We start from the raw sequence: 27,334 nt of genomic DNA, 5'->3' as shown, positions 1-27,334 counted from the left end.
TTAAGATTACGAGATTACAGGCAGAAGTCATTCTTACCAACTAAACGATTCACTCTCACACAGAAGACAGATGAAAAACCAGATAGACACACTTTCCAGACATTCCAGCTCTTTAAAATAATTTTGCCAGACACCAAAACTGTACAGTACGCTTGGGTCTGCAGAGTCTGGAAATGTCTATGTCTGCTGGGAACGTTTGGCCGAGTCTCCTGTCAGAGAGATCTTCAACTCCCACCTCCGGTGGAGCTTCGACCGGATCCCGAGGGAGGCTGGAGATATTGAGTCCGAGTGGACCATGTTCTCCACCTCCATTGTCGAAGCGGCCGCTTGGAGCTGTGGCCGTAAGGTCTCCGGTGCCTGTCGAGGCGGCAATCCCCGAACCCGGTGGTAGACACTGGAAGTAAAGGATGCCGTCAAGCTGAAGAAGGAGTCCTATCGGTCCTGGTTGACTTGTGGGACTCCTGAGGCAGCTGACTGGTACCGGCAGGCCAAGCAAACTGCAGCCTGGGTGGTTGTGATGGCAAAAACTTGGGCCTGGGAGGAGTTCGGTGAGGCCATGGAGAAGGACTAGGATCGGCTGGCCTCGAAGAGATTCTGGCAAACCGTCCGGCGCCTCAGGAGAGGGAAGCAGTGTCCTACCAACGCTGTCTACAGTAGAGGTGGGCAGCGTTTGACCTCAACTGGGGATGTCGTTGGACGGTGGAAGGAATACTTCGAGGATCTCCTCAATCCCGCCGTCACATCTTCCATTGAGGAAGCAGAGGCTGAGGACTCAGAGGTGGACTCATCCATCACCCGGGCTGAAGTCACCGAGGTAGTCAAGAAACTCCTCGGTGGCAAGGCACATGGGGTGGATGAGATCCGCCCTGAGTACTTCAAGTCTCTGGATGTTGTGGGGCTGTCTTGGCTGACACGCCTCTGCAGCATCGCGTGGTGGTCGGGGACAGTGCCTTTGGACTGGCAGACCGGGGTGGTGGTCCCTCTTTTTAAGAAGGGGGACCGGAGGGTGTGTTCCAACTACAGGGGGATCACACTTCTCAGCCTCCCTGGGAAAGTCTACGCCAGGGTACTGGAAAGGAGAATATGGCCGATAGTAGAACCTCGGATTCAGGAGGAACAGTGCGGTTTCCGTCCAGGCCGTGGAACACTGGACCAGCTCTATACCCTCTACAGGGTGCTGGAGGGTTCATGGGAGTTTGCCCAACCAGTCCACATGTGCTTTGTGGATTTGGAGAAGGCATTCGACTGTGTCCCTCGCGGCATCCTGTGGTGGGTGCCCAGGGAGTATGGGGTCCGGGGTCCTTTGCTAAGGGCTTGGTTCGCATTGCCGGCAGTAAGTCAGACTTCTTCCCGGTGCATGTTGGACTCCGGCAAGGCTGCCCTTTGTCGCCGGTTCTGTTCGTAATTTTTATGGACAGAATTTCTAGGCGCAGCCAGGGGCCAGAGGGTGTCAAGGTTGGAGACAACATGATTTCGTCTCTGCTCTTTGCGGATGATGTTGTCGTGTTGGCCCCTTCAGACCAGGAACTTCAGCATGCACTGGGACGGTTTGCAGCCGAGTGTGAAGCGGCTGGGATGAGAATCAGCACCTCCAAATCCGAGGCCATGGTCCTCAGTCAGAAAAGGGTGGCTTGCCCACTTCAGGTTGGTGGAGAGTTCCTGCCTCAAGTGGAGGAGTTTAAGTATCTTGGGGTTTTGTTCAAGAGTGAGGGAAGGATGGAACGGGAGATTGACAGACGGATCGGTGCAGCTTCTGCAGTAATGCGGTCGATGTACCGGTCTCTCGTGGTGAAGAAAGAGCTGAGTCGCAAGGCAGAGATCTCGATTTACTGGTCAATCTACGTTCCTACTCTCGTCTATGGTCATGAGCTTTGGGTCATGACCGAAAGGACAAGATCCCGGATACAAGTGACCAAAATGAGCTTTCTCCGCAGGGTGGCTGGGCGATCCCTTAGAGATAGGGTGAGAAGCTCGGTCACTCGGGAGGAGCTCAGAGTAGAGCCGCTGCTCCTTCACATCGAGAAGGGTCAGTTGAGGTGGCTCGGGCATCTGTTCCGGATGCCTCCTTCCCGTTCCGGGCGCGTCCCACTGGGAGGAGACCCCAGGGAAGACCTAGGACATGCTGGAGAGACTATGTCTCCTGGCTGGCCTGGGAACGCCTCAGTATCCCCCCGGAAGAGCTGGAGGAAGTGTCTAGGGAGAGGGAAGTCTGGGCATCCCTGCTTAGACTGCTGCCCCCGTGACCCGGCGCCGGATAAGTGGAAGAAGATGGTATGGTATGGTACCAAAACTGCTTCTCTTTTTGTATTTAGCAAGTATTTCAGACCAGGCGGGCCACACATCAGACTTCAACCGTTTGTAAAGTAGTTTTGCGGTGTTATGAGAAGCTAGCAACAGCAATATCTAGGTTAGTTAAAGAAAAAAAAAGAAAAATCTAAAACTAAACTAAAGTTAAAAAACACCAAAAAGAAACTCCCCTGTTGTTGCTACCCTGGTACTACCAAGCCAGGCATTTTTCAGGTTAGAGGCTAGTCTAAAAGCAGTATTGCCATCACCCATTGGCAGTAGGATGATTGGATGAAGTTTGGGCCAATGTATTTGTCATACATATGAATGGTGTTTCAGCCTATGCAAATTAGGACATATTCAATGTGTGGTGCTCATGTGCATATTCAAATTCATTTAAAAAAAAAAAACTTGTAATACAAAAAAAGTTACTTTTCATGTATACTTTTACTATGTAAAATTGTATTGTGGTAGGAGTAAAGGAAAAAATTAAGCCAATTTGGGTGTATTTTGGTCATATTCGATTAGTGTATAGCTCTTTTGCATATTAAAATTCATTTTCAAAGAAACTTGTAATACAACATTTTTTACTTTCCATGGGTACTTTCATTGTGTGAAGTTTCATTTTGATAGGAGTAAAGGAAAAAAATAGCCCCATTTGGATGTATTGTTGCATGGCCTTATTGGCACACATCTCGGATTGATGAGAATTTAACATATTTCCTCAACTAGGATTTCTTAGGACTTTCAGTATGTTGTTCTGGACACCTCATAGAAATGATCGAAGCTGCAAAAAATTATTTTACAATTAGTCTGTTGTAAAACGCTATTTTGCCTGGACTATAGTGCCAAATATATCCAAATAGAAAACAATTATTTTAAATCGTACAAATATTTCACAATATTACTGTTTCTATGAAATTGTATCCACGGTACAATTGTCACATTAACGATAATGATAATTTGCTGAGCCAGGAGAAACTGTACCTCTATATCTCTTTAGTTTTAAACAGATTACATTGCAGGATAATATTGGTTTTAATTTCCAAAAAAAAAAAAAAAAACTATATTGATAAATGTCCAACATTTTGGTAACATGGCTGCAAAAAAATGTATCTTGATATAAATGTAAAATAAAACAGCTATAATATTTAACCCTCTAGGCGCCACAGTCGAGTTTACTTGACAAGATGCGTCACTGAATAAAACTTTATTTATATTATTGTTATTATCTAATGGCATCAATAAAGTTTACCCGCAATGAAGTGTTGGGTCTTCTATTCGCGAACCCTGATTCTGAAGGGGAATATCTGCCTTCAGAAGATGACGGTGATTCTGAAAGTGAAAGTATAGCCCTACACCAAGCACAAACAGTGAATCCTTTGCCCAACGTCAATGGTGGGAACAATGTTTCCCGGGGTCGGAGTGTTCATCGCGAATTTAGCAGGCGTGTTAGTGTTGTGGGGAACGAGGCGGGAGATTTTTACCGCGCTAGCCATGTAACTTTGTCTTCTGACCGTGTGCCTCTCCGCAATCGCGGCAACAGTATTGTGGTGGAGATTTTGTCTAATGCCACTGGGTATGTTAGACGAGGTCGAAGTATTCACAGGACAGTTAGGGGGCAACGTGGAGGCAGGGTGGGGAGTCGCAATGACAATGACAGACAGATCTGGCCGCGCTGCTCGTAGCAGGAGCAGAGGCGGTGTGACACGGGGCGAGTGAGCTTTTGAACTAAACAGGTCTTGTCTACTTGTGTTTGTGTGTCATATGAATAATATTATATGTGCCCCATACATGGAATCAGAGTGCCTACTGTATGTAGTAAATGGAAAATCTCTATAGCAAAAGGCCAACCGCTATATGCATTCGGTTTGTAACTACCATTTATTAGTAATTATTTACACAGTTTGTTTACTACTTACTATTTACCTGAGCATTCAGTATTGTGCAATATAGCATACAGAAGGTGAGGGACATTTTAGGGGGAAAGTAGTGCTGCATTTTATACATGTGACTTTTAATGAAAATTCTATAATCCTAGATGGCCGCCACCATGTGACATCATAATATGCAAATTATATTGGAAAATGTAATCCCTACATAAACTTTGGGTCATCCTTAATATTTCTCTAATTTACAGAAAATCTCTATCTTTTATCACTTTTAAGATATAGCCTTTTGAAATTAAGATATCAAAATCAAAAGTTTTAGGAAAAAAACTCTGGCATCTAAAGGGTTAAGTTGACCTGATTTTGACAATCATTATGAAAGTTTCTCAAACCCTTTACTGACCATTTGTTGAAAACGAAAAATTAATAATAATAATAAAATATAGCTGCGAGCAGCGATTACGGGCCCAAGCCAGAGGCACCGCCACCCTGGTGCCTTCAGTTACACTAAAGGCACTGTGGTGGCGGTGTCACCGGCTTGGGCTCTCCATCGCTGCTCATTAAATTCGTTTCCTCGCCACGGCCAAACCGTTTGAGATATCAAAAATCCGTCCGCAATTTAGCATCCTCAATGTCTTGACTTTATGCTGACCGAGTTTGGTGTCAATTGAAAGAATTGCCTAGGAGGATTATTTCAAATACCAGAGCAAGCGTTCTCCAAACAACCCATAATAGCCGACTTCCTGTTGGGCTGGCGTAAAACTTGACCAGGGAAAGTTGTTCGGCCCAATGAGATCTGTACGTGTACTGAGTTTCATATTAATTCATGCAAGCGTGTTTGATCTATGGACCAAGTTTTCAGACCCTGTTCAAGGGTGAAAAATCACCCCAAAATATCTGACTTCCTGTTGGTCGGTTTTAATGACTGTAAATTGGAAAGTTGTCTGGCTTGATGAGAACAATATACATACCAAATTTTGTTGCTGTAGATGAATCTAACCCCCCACTTTGGTCAAAAGGTGGCGCTACTGAGCCATTCCACCAGGCCCGTTTCTGAAACTTTGCACATATCTACTGGCTAATAAATGTGATGTGTCTGTCGAGTTTCATGCAATTTCAAGCATGCTAAGAGTCTCAAAAGCATAAAAAAAATAATATTAAAGTTTGATGCGTTGCCATGACAACAGTATCTAAGATATCAATAATCCTTTCACAGGTCTACATCTGCCGTGTGTCTACATTATACACATAAAGTTTGAAGCAAATGGGGTAAAAATAAGAGGGTGATTTCAAAGCATTTTGAAAATGACAAACTTCCAAACCGTTCGAGATATCAAAAATCCTCAATGTCTTGACTTCATTCACACCGAGTTTGGTGGCGATCGGATGAATGGGCTTTATGCACAGCTGCACTACTTCCTGAACTTCAGGCAGGTCCTTTGTTTCCTGTCTGACATTATTGGACAAACTGATTAATCCAGGTGGTCAGGCACACCTGGATTAATCAGTTTGTCCAATAATGTCAGACAGGAAACAAAGGACCTGCCTGAAGTTCAGGAAGTAGTGCAGCTGTGCATAAAGCCCATTCCCTAGGAGGAGTATTTCACATTCCATTGTATGCGTTTTCCAAACAACGTATAATAACCGACTTCCTGTTGGGCTTTTGTAAAACTTAGAGCATGAAAGTTGTTCAGCCCGATGAGATCTATATGTGTACTGAGTTTCATATCATTACATGCAAGCGTGTTTGATTTATGGACCAAGTTTTCGGACACCATTCCAGGGGGCGCTGTCAAGGCCCTCTGCCACGCCCGGGTACCAGCTTCAGTCCGGCCCTGATGGCCGCAGGTTCTGACGTGTGTGGAAAATTTCAAGAGTTTTTGAGCATGTTAAGGGCCCCAAAAGTGGCAAAAAAAAAAAAAAAAAAAAAATCCTTACGGAAACAATAGGGCCTTCGCCCTTTCAGGGCTTGGGCCCTAAAAAACTACAACCATTTCAAACACGTGATGAAGTGCTTGAATGTGTCTAACATAAATGTTCTTCAGCATCATGAATGAATGAAGAATAAAAACCAACCTCTTTGTTCTTCAGGATCTTCAGTGTGTTTCATTCTGCAGGGTTCTGGATCACTTATGTTCTCACTGTCCTCTTTAATAAACTCAGTCTTTGCAGATTTCAGCTCTTCCTGATGCTCTGATGCTCGTCTTCACTTGTAGCTGATGGGAATTTACAGCATTTAGTGGAGAATTGGTGTGGGAGGAGCTTCACTGATGATGTGATTGCTCTGGGAGGAGCTTCACTGGTGATGTAACTGTAGTGGGAGGAGCTGATCTACCTAAATAAAAAAAATTATCAGTTACTGAGTTTGGTTTTATACCAATTGATAACAGAACATAAATAATGTAAATTCTTCCAATTATAAATAATGGTAAAAAAAAAATAAAAAAAATACAGAAACATAGGGGAGAGCGGGGCACAATCTAACGCAGGACTAGTTGAAACACCCTTGTTTTAAATACTTCCACACATGCTAACATTTCGAAACTTTGTGTATTTACTAGTTGCCATTTCAACATGAGAAAAAAATTGTGCCAAAATTCAGAAATCCTTGGAAGATTTCACTGAACATTTATTTGTTCACATAGCTAAAGTAAATTTCTTATGTTATTTTTTCACCTCTATTTTTGGTGGTTTTTTTTTTTAATTAGACAAATTTGATATTATTGTAATCTCCAATATGTTATTTAACAGTTGATATGGTTCTTTAATGCTGTGCTAACTAGCAGAAGACACTAGCAGGGTTTGAATCTCAGTTGTGCAGGCGGGGCATGTTATATATGTGAACACAGGGCTGCCAACTCTCACGCATTCACCGTGAGACTCACGCAATTGACACTTTTCACACGCTCTCACGCCACACATCCATTTTCTCACGCACAGAAAAATCGCGAAGCAAAGAGGACACGGAGACCGACAGACTAGACAGAGCAGGTTACTTATGATATAAAAAAATATCAGCTCTCAGATTCTCTCAATTTTACTACGAAATTCAAACAATAAATACCGTTTTGGCGCTTGTAAATGTGACGTGACAGATCCCTAACGCGCGTGAACACATCATCTCTACTAGCTAATAGTAAATAAACACCAATGAACAATGTTGAAAGATACAGTACAACTTACTGAAATGTATATTCCTCATACATAATATCTTATATTCTTATAATTTAATGACCATAATATAGGCTATAGCACGTTAGTTGGCTAGAAAAAAACCTATAGAGAGTATTTTGCTAAACGTGTACTATTTTACATATTTATTATTAAATTTATTATCATTAAATAAAGTTGTTATTATAATAAAAAAATGCATCATATTTGAGTTATTTTTAACCTAAAATAATACTACCAGCTGATAGGGCTCTCTGTATGTTTACAGCTTTTAAGAATATTTTATTTATTTTTTTATTTTATTTTTAAATAAAAAAAGTCATTATTTAATGTCATTCATCATCGTTTTGCGGCTCTCTCTTTTTTTTAAAGTATCGGTTCAGGCACCGCGTAGGTAACGTTACCGTTTTAAAAGTATTGATTTGGCACCAGTATTGGAAAAAACCCAAACGATACCCAACCCTACTGCTGTGTTCATCTGATAAACCTTGAACCGCTCTTTAATAGTCATCTGGGAGATGTTATGCTATCTGTGATATTAATTGCAATAAAGTAATTAGATCAATAACATATTTTAGTTTTGTATGTTCAGAAACTGATGATGACCATAAAACTTTAAAAAAGAGAAGCAGCAATATTTATTATATTATTCAATATTATTCCAGTTTCAAATTTCATTAATATTTAGGCTGTGTGATATTTTCAATTGTATTATATTTATCTATTTATCATTTATAGATTTGAACTTTCCCCACATTCATTACTCATGACAAAGACAATGTAAGACTTAGGTAAAGTTGGTTTTATATTCGCATATTCGCGGACTTCCGCGTTCAATAACTCGTGAACTAAACGTTGTTGCTACACAAAACACCTATCACATATAACTACAGATTAAACACCAGAAGCTACAACATAATTTTCCTCAAAACGATCTTTTCTCGTTTTAAGAAGAAGATTTAAATATTAAAACAATGCTATTTGTGTAGTAACAATATTCAGCTCACGAGATATTGAACGCGGAACTCCGCGAATATGCAAATATTAAATCAACTTTACCCAAGTTGCAGACTTGATCATTTAGGACCTTCAGGACCACATACGTGGACAGCACCATGAACATAGTCAAGTAAAAAAATAAATAAATAAAGTTGCCAACCAGGGTGGAAATAGTTTCAGGTTTGATATTTGCTGCATATTCACCTAGACTGTTTTAGTGTACTTTTGTATAGGCTACTGTACACGCAAATATGTTTTATGTAAAATTTACAGTAATTCACCAAAGGGATTTTTTTCATGTTCCAAAGGTTGTAGTATGGTCCTACTGACCAGACTGACTTACTACATGTGAAATCTTGACAATACCTCCCTTACTGTATGTTCAGTATACAAATATTAATTTAAAAAAATTACAGCAATTCACCTAAAGTATTTTTTCCTGTTCCAAAGGCTGTAGTGCTTTCCTAGTGACCACACTGACTTACTACAGGTGGAATTTTGACAATATCTCCTTTACTGTACGTACAATAAACAAATAAGTTTAAGAAAAAAATTACAGTAATTCCCCTAAAGTATTTTTTCATGTTCCAAAGGCTGTAGTGCTTTCCTAGTGACCAGACTGACTTACTCCAGGTGGAATTTTGACAATACCTCCTTTACTGTACGTACAATAAACAAATAAGTTTAAGAAAAAAAATTACAGTAATTCACCTAAAGTATTTTTTCCTGTTCCAAAGGCTTGTAGTGCTTTCCTAGTGACCACAGTGACTTACTCCAGGTGGAATTTTGACAATACCTCCTTTACTGTACGTACAATAAACAAATAAGTTTAAGAAAAAATTACAGTAATTCCCCTAAAGTATTTTTTCCTGTTCCAAAGGCTGTAGTGCTTTCCTAGTGACCACACTGACTTACTACAGGTGGAATTTTGACAATACCTCCTTTACTGTACGTACAATAAACAAATAAGTTCAAGAAAAAAATACAGTAATTCAAGTAAAGTATTTTTTTTCCTATTCCAAAGGCTGTAGTGCTTTCCTAGTGACCACACTGACTTACTACAGGTGAAATTTTGACAATACCTCCCTTACTGTACGTTCAGTATACAAATATTAATTAAAAATAAATTTTAGTAATTCACCTATAGTGTTTTTTAGATATTCCAAAGGTTGTAGTGCTTTCATAGTGATCAGACTGACTTACTACATGTTAAATACTGCCAATACCTTACTGTAAGTATGGTACAAACATATTATTATTAAAAAGTTACTGTAATTTCTCCTTTTTTCATGTTCCAAAGGTTATAGTATGTTCCCAGTGATCGCTCTACTCAATTAACTTTGATAAATGTATTAGGTAAAAGTATGTATTAGAACTGCTGTTCCTTGTACAACACATTTCTTTCATTGATTAAAAAAAGCAGATATTTTAGGTTAATAATATTTTCAATGTTATAAATAAGCAACACCCTTATTGTAATTATTCAAGTTAAGTTTTTGTTATGAAGTCCTGAAGAAGTGGATTCTGGAACACACTGCTGCTTCAATGTATATCTAATGAGTGATTATAATCAAGGTATTAATCAATAGTTTTCCTTCTATATATCAAATGAGTTGAATGACTTCTCTAGGCTTATGAGATTTTACTCTGTTATAGAAATTATCAGTGTGATTATCGAAAATGTTATTTCATATATCCTTTAAATGTCTGTATTTGATATCTGAGGTGTAACTGAAGGGTCTGGCCCATGCCAGGAATGCAGTAACAGTGCTTGCTCATTTAGCCTGGCTTCCAGAGATGAAATATGGACTTCTTTAACAGGTGTCACTACATCCATCTGCTTTTCTAGGCTACCCTGATAGCAATGGTCTCAGGAGTAGGGCTGCACGTTTTCAAGTTTTTCATTAACCGTTAACCGAGGCCCTTAGCGGTTAATACTCGGTTAACCATAGTGTGCGCACCGCAACCCCGAGATAGGCGTAATTTGCGGGTGGGACATGTCCCCACCACTATTTTCTAAGGTCGATATTGTCCCCACCACTTTTGAAACATCTCGCGGCACGAATACCAATACAAATAAACAAAACATCTCCAGTTAACTAGCAGAGCATTCATTTCGTTCGGTTTTTTTTTTAGGCGATCTAGCGCTGAAATGTTTTGTTTTTTAAATCAAGTGATCAAAGTGCTCGTTGCCGCTGCGATCGAGAAGGGTCTTGTAAAACGTGCTGAGGTATTATTAATTCGTGGCCACGAAACAATTCACCTGAATATTCACCAATTCACACACACAAAAAAAAGCTGTACGAGAATAGTCGGCCTTCACTGAAGAGCTATCTTAACAGGTAAGAAAAACTGTTTTTGGCCACGTTGTAATTCGTTAAATCAAAATGAGGGAGGGAATAGTTCAACGTGTCCACGATTTATTAAAACGAGGGAACAAATAAGTCGTCGTAACAACTAATTATTTAGATCAGTGGACAGGGCGCATAAGAACAAACAGTGAGAGAGCCCCGGCCGCGCGCGCGCGCACTCTCACCGCCTTCAAACAACACGAGCGCTGCATTGCTCTCTCTCCCTCGCGCATAACACAATAGTAAAAGGTCGGAAGACCGATTGTGTTTTATAGATTAGTAGTTTGTTCATATAAAATGTTTGATTAGCAAGTACATGTTTAGGAAATGCATAATACAAAATGTATGGGTTAATGTAACGGTAAACGGACTCTGCAGGTAAAACTGTTGTGATGAAACTGCGCATGCGCGGGGTAAAACTGCTGGAGTAAAGCTGTGGCTCTGCGGCTCTGCAGACAGATATTATTGTGCTGCGATCAGTGGCGCGGATACTATGTTTGTTTCTGGCTCGCGCACAGCCTTCACTCTCGGACGCGCGCTTTCTTTGCCCTCTTCATATTAGAAAACTGGTCTAGCGGTCTCTGGTGGTGCAAAAATGTATTACAACTAAATTCAATGCACGCCATTGACGCCACTTACTTAACCGAGCAAAATGTTTCACTCGGTTACGCAATTTTTAACGGTTAATCGGTTAACCATGGACACCCCTACTCAGGAGTCATTGAAACCTATAGTTGAGAGACCATTTCTTAGTTAAAGTCTTCACTTTACAGTTAGATTTAAAGTATCCTCTCCTTGAGATAAATAACATGTTATATTAATGTTTTGAGAAGACTCTCCTCCTCACCAAATCAAATCTTGAAGAAACTGTGTCTGTGTGTGTTAGTATTCTTGGTTACATGTTAAGGAACAAGTGGAAATATAGCTGCAAGCAGTGATACGGGGCCAAGCCCCTGAAGCAGCAGCAAGAGCAGTAATAGTAAAAACAGCAGAAATTGAAGAAAAAAGAGCTGGTTTAGAAGTATAGGTGAAAATGAACTCAAAATAAACAGAAGTTCAAATGAGAATGAACATATAATGAACAAGATATACATTAATCCAAGAGGAAGAAAGATTAGTACAACGTTGAATAATAAAGGAATCGACATGACACACAATTTTTTTAAATCATCCCACGCGGGGCTCGAACCCATTATCTCTGGGTCAGATACCTGTCACTCATATCATTGCGCCACTGGGAAGTTGCGTTTTTGGCAAGATAAAAAAGGTCCAGTAGTTCAAGTGATAAGCAATTCAAAATTAATAATTTTTGTATAAATTCGCTGCATGTTGTATTTATTGAGTTCGCTCACATATAGATACCATGTCTGGAACAGAAGCAACTTTTACACCACAATACCTCTTGCGGTCTGGAAATGTGCCACACAGGATTCAAACCCACAACCGGAATAGTTCAGGGCTCGTGGCACGTGGTTTAGCAGCTTGCGCCACTCAGTTGACGCTGTCTTACCAAGCTGCCGAGGAGAGGCTTAAGTGTAAGAATGAGCACACAAAGGCATTTTAACCAGATTAGTTAAGTTAGCAAGTTAAGTTAGCTTAATGCTAATGTAGTTTATGGTTAGCCTGATAGCTGAAGAGCCACATTAGAAAGAATGGCATCAGGTTAGCATGCTAACCAATTAGCATGCTAAGCTAACTACCATAAGGCAACAAATACAAGTCAAATTTGGAGAAAAGTATATCAGGAACGATAGCAAAAATAAAAAATCTGTTCAGTCACTTCTGTGTGGCTTGGTCCAAAGATCATCTGATCAAAAAAATGTAACAAAATTTGAATGAGGAGTAGCACAAAAAATTTAACACTGTACTTTTCAAAATGGCCACTACTGTAATGGGCAGAGTCTTAATGTAAGATATTGATTGTGATCACCATAATGAGTGGAATCAGGTGTACTAAGTTTCATTTTACATCTATTTACATTCACTTCTAGATCAAAGGGTTCAAAAGCTATAATCATTTTAATGTAGAATTTTTGAACTGGTGGTGGCGCTATAGAGTTGGTCCTAGACTGGAGACTCAAAAATTGGTCCAATTACTATTCATTACAATCACTACAAGTGTGGAAGGTCACGACGTGCCTAAATTCAGGGTCCGAATGTCAGCCGCATAATTAATGGAGATATGCTTCAGTCTATCTATGTGTAGAAAATGTGTGATTATTTATTAGCCAATCAGAATCATTCAACCTGAAGCAATGACCAAGCTTAGACCTTGGTGAAGGGTATAATTGCTGTGATTTTTGTAAATGTAAGGAGAAGCGGCCTACTTTTGATCACTGGAGTAATCACTCCTTGTGATTCTTGACTTCTGCCTGATGAAACTGCAAACTATCTTCAGTAAAATTTCCTTTAATTTATTATAATTCTGACTCTTGTCTTAAATTGAATGCACTTCTAACTCCTGGTCTTAATAAATCATATGTGGTCCTTGGGTCTTTAACTGTAAGTCCAAAAAAATACAGATATACAATGGTAATCCATATTGCAACAAGGACAATAAAGCAGAAGTTTCAACAGATATTCTTTAATGATGTTCCACTGTTTAAGGTACACAGTGAGCACAACCATTGGGCATCTTTTTCAGGTAGCTTGTCTGGTGATAGTCCAATGCAGCATACATTGGGTATAGGGTGACCACCTGCTAATAAGCCCAAGGGGGGACAAGGGGTATGTTTCTGAGGGACAATGTGGGACACTGCTAGCGCGGCGGTGCCCCACTGGCAGACTCACTGATAGTGGTTAACAAATTTCAAGCACATACCACCTTGCATAGTATTAATAATGCCCTATTCTCCTAAACGTGTAATTTTTATGTATGCTCATGAATAAGCCAACCAATGTGTATTTTTTTTCTAAATAAAGACTCATAATATTTTGAACATTCAATGAATTGACAGATGTACTTCCACTTAAGATTTACTATTTAATTTTATTTATTTTTCATTACAATTTATTTACTTTAAATAAATTAATAAATTATAATATAAATTTATAGGATTAACAGGAATTGTAGTTGCTCAACACCACAGGAACAGTTAAAAAAAAGTATTTAAAAAAAATTGAACGATTCACCTCGTATTCCCCTCCCTCCATGTCCGATTGAGAAGGACGTTTTGCAAAGGTCACAAAAAGCCCTCTCGGTATCCCCCTCAACACCTTTCAGCCACAAATATTAATTTCCCCATTCTTGTTTCTTGTACTCACACCTTCTCTTTTTAATTGATGATGCCGTTGCCTCTCAGACTCAGTCTCTTTCTCGAATTTTTCGAATTGGAAAGCGCGCATCTAAAAGTTCCTTCCTTCCAAGTGTGTCTGGTATGCGCGTGCTTGCGCTGTCATGACAACAACGAAAAAGTTGACAACAACCTAGTCAGCAGTTCAACTGAGGGGTTTGTGTGACAACAATAGCGTGCTGAAATGCCAAGTAATGTTCGTTTGTCTGCTTGGGGCTCGAGTATATAGAGCGACCAACTTTTTTTTGAGCAAGCATAGATTATGCGTGACACGATCTCAATTTGCGTGACGCGTGAATTGGGCTTCAAACGCTGTGCGCGCACGCGCTACGCGGGACGGGTGGTCACCCTAATTGGGTACCATCTTTGGCACTGTTCACGTTGGTAAACATGACAAGGATTAATTATGTAACAAACCACTAACAGTTATAGTTATGTGTGTTAACAAATTACATAATGCAATGATTAAATATTAAATAACATGTTCAATTGCTTAAATATTTTTGTTTACCCAAAGTAGTCCTGACTGGAAACATTTGAAAAAATTGTATTCAAACACACACATTTGTTTTACTTAAACTTTTACGTCACTTCACTAAAAGAAAATATAGTAAAGTAAAAAGTACTTGACAAAACAATCAGTTAAAGGGTTTATGATAATATAAGAACAACTTAAACCAAGAGAGGATCAACAACAGCAAAATTTTGAAGAGGTGATATTGAAATATTACTCTAACCACAAGGAATTAAGTACAACTTTTATGTATAATCTCAGTGGAACAATTAGAAAGATAATAGAAATAAAACAGTGCACTGTACAGTATCTTGAATGCCTCCATGATCTTGCTGTTCTTTATCTGTCAGATTTGCTGCACCAATGCGTACAGGTTCAGTCACTACTGTTAATAATAATGTAGCCCCTATTAATGTACTACAACCTTAAACAAACAAAACCCCTTTTAGTGAATTACAGTTATTATATATATATTATTATGTAAAACAGTATTATTAGGTATTGTCAAAATTTCACCTGTAGTAAGTCAGTGTGGTCACTAGGAAAGCACTACAATCTTTGGAATATGTATATAAAAAACACTATAGGTGAATTACAGTTTATTACATAAACATATGTAATAAACACATGTAATAATGATAATTGTACAGTAAAGGAGGTATTGTCAAAATTTCACCTGTAGTAAGTCAGTCAGGTCACTAGGAAAGTACTACACCTTTTGGAACGCGGAAAAATATTTACGGTCAATTACAGTAAATTTTTCATAAACTTATTTGATAATAGTATATACAGTAAGGGAGTTATTGTCAATTTCACCTGTAGTAAGTCAGTCAGGTCACTAGGAAAGTACTACACCCTTTGGAACATGAAAAGAATACTTTAGGGGAATTACAGTAATTTTTTCATAAACAATTGACAATAGTACGTACAGTATGCGAGTTATTGTGGAAATTTCACCTGTAGTAAGTCAGTCAGGTCACTAGGAAAGTACTACACCCTTTGGAATGCGGAAAAAGAGTTACGGTCAATTAAAGTTAATTTTTCATAAACATATTTGATAATAGTATATACAGTAAGGGAGTTATTGTCAAAATTTCACCTGTAGTAAGTCAGCCAGGTCACTAGGAAAGTACTACACCCTTTGGAACATGAAAAGAATACTTTAGGGGAATGTAGGGCCCTATAAAATCCGTTTTATTTTTTCCCAAATTCCGTTTTATTTTTTCCCAAATTCCGTTTTTTCCGTTTTAATTTTTACAAATTCCGTTTTTTCCGTTTTAATTTTTGGGAATTCAGGTTTTTTTTACCCTTTACTGTTATTTTAGTTGTAAAAAGAGTGTTTTTAATGTTAATGATTAAAATGTACACAAATAAAATAGGAATGACCCTAAATTTATTGAGGTAACAAACAAAATTCTCATTTTAAGAGGTGTTAAATGTGGTTTGTTTACATTAGTGAATGTATTAGGCTAACTAACATGAACCACGAGCGATACATTTGTTACTGTATATTAATCTTTGTTAATCTTAGTTAACCCTAACCCTATATTTTTATTATGTTACTTCACACAGTGCATTAAGCTAACTAATGTTAACAAATACAACTTTTCATTTAAATAATGTAGGCTACTAAATGGTGAAATTAACATTAATAAAGATTAATAAATGCTGTAGAAGTGCAGTTTATTAATAGTTAATGTTAACGGATCTAGTTAACTAGAGTTTAATAAATGGAACCTTATTGTAAAGTGTTACCGATTTTGTTATACACCGAACCGATTCAGTGTTGGACAGATCAGTTGTTTTAACCATTCATTAAAGTGAATCGGTTCAAAGGAGTCATTAGTTCGCGAATCGGACGTAGGCTATCATTAGCAGACTTGTACGCGTTGTGTGATTATCCCGGCAGTTAGGACATCGCACAAGATTTGTCATCAACACCGAAAACATTTCATCATTGGATAGGTTTTGTTTAGTTTATTGAAAGTGTTCTTTATGTCAGCTGAATGGACGGAACGCTTCTCAGAGAAGGCAAGGTAAAAAGGTTTTTTTTTTTTGCACAATTCACACCCAGCGGTAGCCTAATTCAGGAAAAAAATATCCGAATGCTCCACGTGAAACTTCGTTCTTCCGATCTTTTACCATTGTGTCAATTCTCAATTGATTTAGATTAATAAGCGCGAGGGAGTGAGAGAGAGCAAGACAGTTTGAAGACGCGCGCGCGACCGGGCCTCTCTCTCTGCTCGTTCTTTCAGTAATATGCGATTTTCCTCAGACATACGTTTTTCTCCCACACAAAAACATAATTTTATTCCAAATATGTAAAATTCCGCGAAATTCTGCGTTGACACTAGATTCCGCGTTAATTTGCCAATTCCGCGATTCCGTCCGCGATTCCGTGATCGCGGAAATTATAGGGCCCTAGGAATGACAGTAATTTTTATTGACAATAGTACGTACAGTATGCGAGTTATTGTGGAAATTTCACCTGTAGTAAGTCAGTCAGGTCACTAGGAAAGTACTACACCCTTTGGAACGCAGAAAAATAGTTACGGTCATTTACAGTTAATTTTTCAGAAACATTTGACAATGGCACGTACAGTATGCGAGTTATTGTGGAAATTCCACCTGTAGTACTTCAGTCAGGTCACTAGGAAAGTACTACACCCTTTGAAACATGAAAAGAATACTTTAGGGGAATTACAGTAATTTTTTCATAAACATAATTGACAATAGTACGTACAGTATGGGAGCTATTGTCAAAATTTCACCTGGAGTAAGTCACACTGGTCATTAGGAAAGCACTACGCCCTTTGGAACACGAAAAGATACTTTAAGTGAATTACAGTAATTTTTTCATAAACATAATTGACAATAGTACGTACAGTAAGGGAGATATTGTCAAAATTTCACCTGTAGTACTTCAGTCAGGTCACTAGGAAAGTACTACACCCTTTGGAACGCGGAAAAATAGTTACGGTCAATTACAGTAAATTTTTCATAAACCTATTTGATAATAGAATATACAGTAAGGGAGTTATAGTCAAAATTTCACCTGTAGTAAGTCAGTCAGGTCACTAGGAAAGTACTACACCCTTTGAAACATGAAAAGAATACTTTAGGGGAATAACAGTAATTTTTTCATAAACATATTTGATTATTATACGTACAGTAAGGGAGGTATTGTCAAAATTTCACGTGTAGTAACTCAGTCTTGGTCACGAGGAAAGCACTACAGCCTTTGGAACATGAAAAAATACTTTAGGTGAATTACAGTAATTTTTTTTATAAACATATTTGATTATTGTATGTACAGTAAAGGAGATATTGTCAATTTCACCTGTAGAAAGTCAGTCTGGTCATTAGGAAAGCACTACAGCCTTTGGAACATGAACAAATACTTTAGGTGAATTACAGTATTTTTTTCATAAACTTATTTGATAATTGTACGTACAGTAAGGGAGTTATAGTCAAAATTTCACCTGTAGTAAGTCAGTCTGGTCTGTAGGAAAGTACTACAACCTTTGGGATATATAAAAAAACACTATAGGTGATTTACAGTTTATTTCATAAACATATGTAATAAACATATGTAATAATATGCTCATTACATAAACATATTTGATAATTGTACACTAAGGGAGGTATTGTCAATTTCACTGTAGTGTGGTCACTAGGAAAGCACTACACCCTTTGGAACACGAAAAAATACTTAGTGTGAATTACAGTAATTTTTAAAAAAACATTTGTCAACTGTACGTACAGTAAGGGACTTTTTGTCAAAGTTTCACCTGTAGTAAGTCAGTCTGGTCTGTAGGAAAGCACTACAGCCTTTGGAACATGAAAAAATACTTAGGGTGAATTACAGTAATTTTTTAAAAAACATATTTGTCAACTGTACATACAGTAGGGGACTTTTTGTCAAAATTTCACCTGTAGTAAGTCAGTCTGGTCACTAGGAACATGCTACAACCTTCGGATAGTAAAAAATCCCTTTGGTGAATTAATGTAATTTTATTCTAAAAATATTTATGTACATTATGTAAAGTGAGGCAGGTTTCCTAAATACAATCATTATAATGCATTTTTTATTGTTGCTAAAGTACAATCAATAGCATTAGAATACATAATGTGAGAGAGATTTGCTGGTACATCTGTACTTTGCAAAAATGTAGTTGTCTGTTTGCACACAATGACAAAAAAAAATAGAACTTTTTAGACGGTCCCTAATCTTCTTTACCACACACATTGAATGTTCAGTGAACAGTCGCAACTTTGTATGCCATTAAAACAATATTTGCCCGTTTTGATCAATTGTGGAGAGTGTTGTAGTTCACCATCTTTGTCCTAAAGATCATGTAGCTGCTTTTATTTTGCAAAAATGTGCTTTATTGCGCTTGTTATTGAGACGTGAAAGTGCGAATGTGCGAATATAAAACCAACTTTACCTAAGTCCATGACAGGTGTTTATAATTATCGGCTCTATTTAAATTTTAGCAATACAACCTGCAAAAAATAAATGTCAACAAAGAAATATAAAGGTAGGCTACAACTAAAATGGCAACAGCAAAACTTAAGATCGTTTCAACAATGAATAAAGGTAGGCTACAATTAAAACTTGAGATCGTTTCCCATCAATTCCCCTCACAGATCTCAAACTTTAACTCTTGACTTGACATTCAGTAACACTTCTCACACAAACATCGGACAAACACTCAAACGAACACAAAATCGCTCAGGTCTGAATGAACTCAACATATTCTCCTCATGCTCGCTGCTGCTGCACTAAATGTTTATTTCAGTAGGAAGACGCCAGAAAAGACGCACAAGTATCGCTGTGATCGATGAAAACAATACAGAAATGAGCCTGTCGCTTAATCAAACTGTATAAAGTGTGTGTGATGGTTGTGTATGAGAAATACCGCGAACTGCTCTCCTCTCCTCTCCTCTCCTCTCCTCTCCTCACCTTCTTCTTCTCCTTCTTCTTCTTCTGATATTTGCGGCAGACTATAGTCGCTACAATGGCCTATTGCTGCCCTCCACAGTTCATTAGAAGAATTAATGGATTTAACCGATTATATATAATCAGTCCAGTCCGGTGCAAAAAAGTCGAGAACAAGTTTTGTTTTGTTTTTTTTGTTTTTTTGTCTCATAGTCCTTAGTACAAAGTAATGATTTTAATAAATAACTTGAAATTCCAGCTTCCGACAGCTTATCTAATTAAATAATACAGCTCTGAGTTCATGAGATTTCTTTCTGTACGATGACATAAACAGTCCATTAGTTCAGGCTCACAGTTTCTACTTCTCCACATATGCTTGTTTTCCAACCATCCTTCCTAAACCTATATTAATATATATTTGGCTTTGAGGTTTGCTGTGCAATGAAATTATGCATGTTAGGTGATCACATGAGCTGATTTAATGTATTTAACACCCTTTGAAACACGTGCTGAATATATTATCGTGTCCATTGATGTATTATTCCTCTCTAATCTAACTTATTGCTGATTATCATTAATTTCAAATTCTTGGTAAGTTGAATTGTACCTGTCATGATTGCATCAACTTGCTGTTTTAATACAATGATGGTACAAAAGTAAAATGGTTACATTTGCATCTGACTAATTTTGGGTACGTGAGTGTTTCCTTGGTTGTTGAGCCCACGTAAAATCTTTGGTCCAGTCGAGAACCTGTAAATCACCCTTATTAATTATTATTTCTTTTTCGGCACATCATTTCATTTCATTTCAGTTTGTAGCGAAGCTTAGTGACGAACTAAGATGTTGAGTTGGTTATTCTGACCATTACATTAGCTTTATTGCCCTTACTGACAGTGAGTTACTGTTAAAATAAACTATAGACCTGGGTGAAACTGCTCCTGGGTTATTTGTTGAAGGAACCTCCTGCTATTGTTATTAAAGCGGAGCAACAGCATGCTTGTCAGCACATTTATTAAAGGGACACTAAGTGGGAATTTCTCCCATCTAGTGGTGAAACTGTATTTTGCATTCAAACGAATAATGCTCTCCAGCGCCTCACTTTTCCAAATGCGCGTTGCATCTACGGTTGCCGTTATGTACCAAAAAGCTATGACAGGATGTCTTATAATAGCACTTCGAGTTTTCCTTCGGGTGAACAGGTTTGTTAATTTCTTTATTTAATTATCTGCCCTCATTCTTTAAAAAAGCCTTTCTTTTCTTTTCTTATTTAAAGATGTTTGTTAATCCAAGGTTTGTTGTTGGGAATATTCTAACATTTTTTGTTTGAACCACTGCCTCTGTACAAAAAACAGATTCCAATCTGTGCTCTCAAAGCAGTCTCTAAGGTTTTCAATTGAGTCTTTAGTCCATGACTGAACCTGCTGAATGACAGGTTTAGTCCTTTTTAGTATCTGTCTATATTTTGGAAGGAGGTGGATAACATTATGGTCTGAACGTCCTAATGGTGGGTGTCACCTTGGTGCGTAAGCACCATCCACATTACCAAAAAATTTGTCTAGAGTTTTGCTCAGTCTTGTCGGACAAGTTAAGTACTGTTCCAAATTCGGCAAAAACGCAGATAATTCACATTTGTTAAAATCTCCCAAAAGAAACATTGGGTCATCCGATGATAGTGCCATGTTGTAGCTGGCAGCAATGCCCTTGGCTGCAAAAGCTAAATTTGGCCCAGGTACATAGACTAAGAGTTATTTGTCCAAACTCACGGCAAGTAGTGTGGCTTGAATGACTCCAATAATAGTTCGTAGTGGGTTGAACAATAAGTTCCACGTACCGTGATGTTGTTGTCCAGGTGTTGTTGACAAACATACAAAATCCTCCTCCAATGGTTTTGGATGATTTCTGACTATCACGGTGAATTAGTGTATATCCCTCGAGGTTTATATCGTCAGTCTCCTCTGTAAACCGTGTTTCAGTAATGCAAAGCAGGCTTGTTCTTTTAAAGTCTCTATTATATTTCATTAAAGGCACAATATGTAACTTTTTTGCTTTAAAAATAGCACATTTTTTTTAGTTGTGTACTTAAATTATCCCGACTGTTTCCAAAAACTTTCAAACCAGGAGAAATTTTAATTTAATTCGAAGACACGGACCGTTTCCTTATTTCCGTTTTTTTCGCCGTCAATGGCGTCATATCCGCGTTTTCCCTGGTTTCCGCTCGTACTGCCATGGTAACCAGAGCTATGAACCAGAGCCGTCTGATAGTAACCAAAGCGACTGACGTGGACAATGTAGTTCGCAATGTCTATTTGCACGCTGTTGTTGTTTCGTTCAAACATTATGGACCATGGCAAGCAGACTTTGGATAAAAAAGGAGAACTAAAACGAGAATCAATATCAGCGCAGTGTTTTCGAGATGCCGAGAACTCCCATAGACAGTATATAAACGAGAGCTCCACATCCGAGACTTCGACCGCTCCTATTTATGTACTTTATTAAACAGGTGAGCACATTTACATAAAACTAATCAATGTTATATAGTATATATATATATATCCAGGCATGCTGGTTAATCGACAAGTATTTGGTTAATGTTATTGCCTTTGCCTTGAAAGCAACTGTAGAGCTTCACAGGAAACTGCCATGTTGCGTCCCATTAATCCGTCCACTAGCCATAACCTCTTCGTGTCATTCTAGTACAAAGTACTTGGATATCGATTTTGCCAGATAAAGATTTGTAGATAAGACTGAATGTCTTCGCCCACACTGAATCTATTGCTATCTTTTGTGATTTCCCTAATGTTTTGATAGGCATTGTGGATGTCACAATCACTCAAAATTTTGCACGAATATAAAGGAGGAATTTCTTTTAAACAGCAGACCCTGGACGATGAAGCACTCCAAACTATTTTTGCGAAGTTGAAGCAATATTGAATGATAAGCCTATTACAAGGGCATCAGATGATTTAAATGACCTGGATGCTTTGACGCCGAATCACATTCTGTTGTTGAAAGGTAAACCAATTATGCCACCAGGATTGTTTGACAGAAATGATCTGTATGTCAGAAAAAGATGGAAGCAGATACATTACATGGCGGAACTCTTCTGGAAGAGATTGACTTCTGAGTACTTGCCATTGATGCAACAGAGACAAAAATGGACAGCACTAAGAAGAAACCTTATACCTGGAGATGTTGTTCTTGTGGCAGATGCTACAGCTTCAAGAGGATCTTGGATGATGGGGAAAGTTTTGGATGTCAGATCAGATGTGAATGGGGTTGTGCGCTCTGTCCGCCTCCAAACGAAGACCAGCATCTTAGAGAGGCCTGTGACGAAGCTCTGCCTGCGGCTGGAGCGTGATGCTGCTGCAGTGTGATCACATGAACTGGCTCTCTCTTTCTCTTTGTCTGCCTCTATCATTCTCTTTCTTTCTCTTTTCCTTGCAGGTGCGGCAAGACATCTGTGTCTGATATAGTTAGAATACATAGTGTGTAGCTCCGTTTTGAGAGTTCAGTAATTGTGATAATGCACAGTTAGGGGCCGGAGTGTTGGAGCTACATTAGTTTGCTTTCAGTAGTGGTAATTTTGTTATGATTTTGTTCACATTAGTAATATATATTTTGGTAATATTCATCCTTAAATTAAAATAATACAACAAGGTTTGTTTCAAGTGGAATTTATTGATTGATAAATAAAATTAAATATCCCCAAAATATCCCCAACTGAGCAAGCCAAAGGCAACAGTGAGTGATCCAGAACCCTGCAGAAAGAACACACTAAAGAACAAAGAGGTTGGTGTTTATTCTTCATTCATTCATGATGCTAAAGAACATTCATGTTAGACACATTCAAGCACTTCATCACTTTTTTAAAATGGTTATAGTTTTTATTATATTATTTTTATTAATTTTTCGTTTTCAACAAATGGTCAGTAAAGGGTTTGAGAAACTTTCATATTGATTGTCAAAATCAGATGATTGTAAAATTGTATTTTACATTTATATCAAGTTAAACATTTTTGCAGCCATGTTACCAAAATGTTGGACATTTATCAATTTAGTTTATATTTATATTTTTTGGAAATTAAAACAAATATTCTCGTAATATGTAATCTGTATGAAACTAAAGAGATGTACAGTTTCTCCTGGCTCAGCAAATTATCATTATTGTTAATGTGATAATTGTACCGTGGATACAATTTCGTAGAAACAGTAATATTGTGAAATATTTGTACAATTTAAAATAGTTGTTTTCTAGTTGGATATATTTGGCACAAAGGTGTGTGACTGTTCAAGTCTTTGTCTATAGATCAGTGTGTTAAATAATGTGCTTTTTTGTCATTTGTTGTGTATCTTTGGATTATGTTGTGTTGTAAATAAATCCAAACAATCAAAAAGCCATTCTTTTTTAAATCTCCTCATACTTTGTGCAAGGTTGCTCAGAATGACAGGGACTGATAGCTCCTAATAGGGCCATTAGGGGAGGGTCTTTGTCTTTCTCAGGTGTGAAATACATAAATATTCAGGATGTTCACGCTTCCTCGCATAAAGCTTTCTCACACAAAACATGTCTTACAATTTTTAAATCAATATATTGTTTTATCTGAATGAGCAGTCAGGGGGATTTTCACATAGTTTTGGAGCAAATATTCTAGGCTATGTGATACAATTTTCAAAAGTCTTGTGAATGAATAATCAGTATGGGTTTCATAACCATGTTCATTGTTAGTTCACAGTGCATTAACTAATGTTAACAAGATGTTAATGAAGTATTAATAAATTAGTAAATTGAAGTATTGAAATTAACATTAACAAAAAATAATAAATAATGTATACATGCAGTTCATTATTAGTTCATGTTAACTAATGAAACGTTATTGTAAAGTGTTACCAAGACATTAATACAAAAAAGTAAAGTATTACTTTTGCTCATTAAAATAGGTCTATTCACTATTTAAAGAACAATCTCGATGAGACCAGTGCAGAGCTGATCCTGACCTCCCTGGGACCCTAAGCAAACTTCTGTTAAGGGGCCCTCCTACCTGACCCGTGAGCCATGGAAACCATTTGCCATTTTGCGCTATACAAATAAATTTGAATTGAATTGAATATGTCCAGCCAATCAACATTTTAAATGCAATATAGCTTATAAATCAATAGCCAATACATTGCTTTCCATCTTGCTTTATTGCAGAGTTATGACTAAACTGACTTGGAGACTCATTGTCTTGTTTTAAATATGCGCCTATAATGGAAAGTGCGCGTTTCATTTCGTGCACGCGCATATGAACGCATGTCAACGCGCGATGCGGTTATCTTTTCCGAGCTGACATTTATAAACAAAGACCGTTCGTTGCCCTTTGTCATTTATCAAATGAAATAAATAGTTGTATTTCACTCTCACTTTTTTTGTTGTTGGGCGAAACAGACCAAAAGACGCACTGCCCAGCTTAGCAAGACAGACAGACAGACTAGAGAGAGATGCACATCAACTTAAATTTAAGATTGATTTGCCTCCATATTCCACTTGCTTCATTTCTAAATGAATCAGTCATTATGAACATATCATTTGAATGAATGATTCAATTAATCACTCATTTAGACATGGACTTGCCGCCACCTACTGGTGGTTTTATTTTCATATTTATTAATCCATGACAGGCCGGTACCAAACAAAACAGACTCAGCTAAATATTGTTTAATTTTTGTTATCTAACAAATAACATTTTTTTTTTGTCAATATTGCACACCCCTAGTAGGGCTGGGTATCGATTCAGATGTTTCAATTCGATTTCGATTCGCAAACTTTCGATTAGATTTCGATTCGATTTTCGATTTCGATTCTAAATTCGATTTCGATTCTAAATTCGATTCTAAATTTGATTTCGATTCTAAATTCGATTTCGATTCTCGATTCGATTTTTTATTCTAAATTTGATTTTGATTCGACTCAATGAATATATATTTAACACAAATCCTATATTTATTTAAAAAAAAAGAAAAAAAGAAGTGAACATAAGTTTACAAGTGGTTAATTAAGAAAAAGAAATTAAGAGCTACAAACCTGTATATTAAACTTTTTATTTTAGGTACACTTGGGTACATTAAAACAGAATCATATTTACCTGTGCCCTTCCTGTCTAACAGGTAGGACATATTCAGAAATTGAATAAAGTTATCAAACAGTCTGCGCTGTATTAATTATAAATTATATATAGACTACTCCTTATTAAAGTTACAAAAGTTAAAGTAAGCAATTTGGCGGCATTTTGGGGGTGTGTGGGGGGGGGGGGGCGGCGCGGCCGGCACGAGCAGTAAAAATAAATAAATAAATCTGCGCCGCTAAGCGGTTTTCTATTAGCCTATCTATCATTTCACTGTGTGGGGAATTGGCAAATTTGCGCCCCCTGCAGCTGCAGGCGCCCCTTCTTGCTGAGAAGATGCCGTGCACAGAAGCTGTTTGTTTGAGAAGGGGAAAGGGGAGGGGGCGCGGAGGCGTGGGCGCGGATGACAGTTCACCTCTGGGTCTCTCCCAAATGGAACGGACAAGGGGGATGATGATCCATATAGTTATCTAAGTCAGTCACACCTCGACTTTCTTCCAAATAACGCACATTTCATTCAGAATATTATAAATACAGGCCTCTATATTTCCTGCACATTTTTGTTTTTCTGAATGGTCTGAATGGCTAATAAAAATAGGTAATACAAAACGATTACTTGGTCACCACCACCAAGGTGAATTGGTTTAGTCTTGACTTCTGGTACAGTTGGAATGGGGGGATCAGGGGAAATTGTCGATGTCGAGTGCCAAATAAGAGATGTACAAGAAAGGTCAAAGCTACCAATTTAGAAACAAGCGAAAGATAAAGGTATGCAACTAAGTTTTCTCTGTATGATTACGGTATCCATGTCATGAATGAAGGGGCAATATTAATTGGTGGGTATAACTCTTATTTGTTAGCCTTTTTGCTATGATTCTTGCTATGCTTAACAATAATTCAGTTTTAACTCAAACACAAGATCTAATTTCACCATAATATTGTGCTTTGCAACAAAACTGTTACAAGTTCAGTTATTACACTGCAAAAAATGCAGAAAAACTCCCAAAAAATTTTCTTACTTAATATTTTTGTCTTGTTTCCAGTCCAAATATCAAACATTTCTTAAATAAAGATGCATAACGTTATTTTACTAAAGTAGTAAAATGACATAAGATATTAAAGGAATAGTTCACTTTAAAATAAAAATTATGTCATCATATACTCACCCTCATGTTGTTTCAAACCTGTATGAATTTCTTTCTTCTGCTGAACAGAAAGGAAAATATGTAGGAAATAGTTCCATAGTAGGAAAAAAATATATACTATGGAAGTCAATGGGATCCAGAAACTGTCTGGTTACTGACATTCTTCTAAATATCTTCCTTTGTGTTTAGTAGAAGAAAGAAATTCATACAGGTTTGAAACAACATGAGGGTGAGTAAACGATGACAGAATTTTCATTTTAAAGTGAACTATTCCTTTAAAGGAGCCGTATGTAAGATTGTGGCCAAAACTGGTACTGCAATCACTTTCAAATTACTATAGAGCGGTGTATCCCCTCCCCCTCCCCCCTGACTCGAGGTTGCCAGATAGGCTGCAGGATCCAGCAGGAACGTAGGCTGCTACGTAGCTTAGGGGTGTAAATCGGACAGTTCATCACGATACGATACGATATCGATTCTCTCAGCCAGCGATACGATATTTTCCGATACTTCAAAAAATTCCACGATACGATTCGATTCGATTCGATTCAGGGCTATATCGATCGATTAATCGATATTTAGATATTATGTTCACACAACCAGTTACGTTTTTATTAACTCACAAATGCAATCATAATATATAACA

At 37.8% G+C, this 27,334-nt stretch overlaps 1 protein-coding gene across 2 annotated transcripts in view; it reads right to left on the bottom strand.

Annotated features, from left to right (window-relative positions):
• Window positions 1–27,334, bottom strand: part of LOC307163209 (uncharacterized protein) — a 325,993-nt gene that overhangs the window by 6,307 nt on the left and 292,352 nt on the right. The window contains exons 1-2 of one of the 2 annotated variants that reach the window (XM_079879201.1): window positions 19,426–19,495; window positions 6,252–6,510 (exon numbers count right to left, since the gene is read on the bottom strand). In XM_079879201.1, coding sequence (XP_079735327.1) covers window positions 6,252–6,285 — 34 coding nt within the window. In that variant the 5' untranslated portion in view covers window positions 6,286–6,510; window positions 19,426–19,495. Of the gene's footprint in view, window positions 1–6,251; window positions 6,511–19,425; window positions 19,496–27,334 lie in introns of those variants that run through there. The other variant, XM_079879202.1, reaches the window with a different exon arrangement.

This window comes from Squalius cephalus (assembly GCF_949319135.1).
Source record: "Squalius cephalus genome assembly, chromosome: 1".
Lineage (NCBI taxonomy): Eukaryota > Metazoa > Chordata > Actinopteri > Cypriniformes > Leuciscidae > Squalius > Squalius cephalus.
The sequence above is the reverse complement of the archived record's forward strand: the minus strand, read 5'-3'. Positions and strand labels throughout refer to the sequence as shown.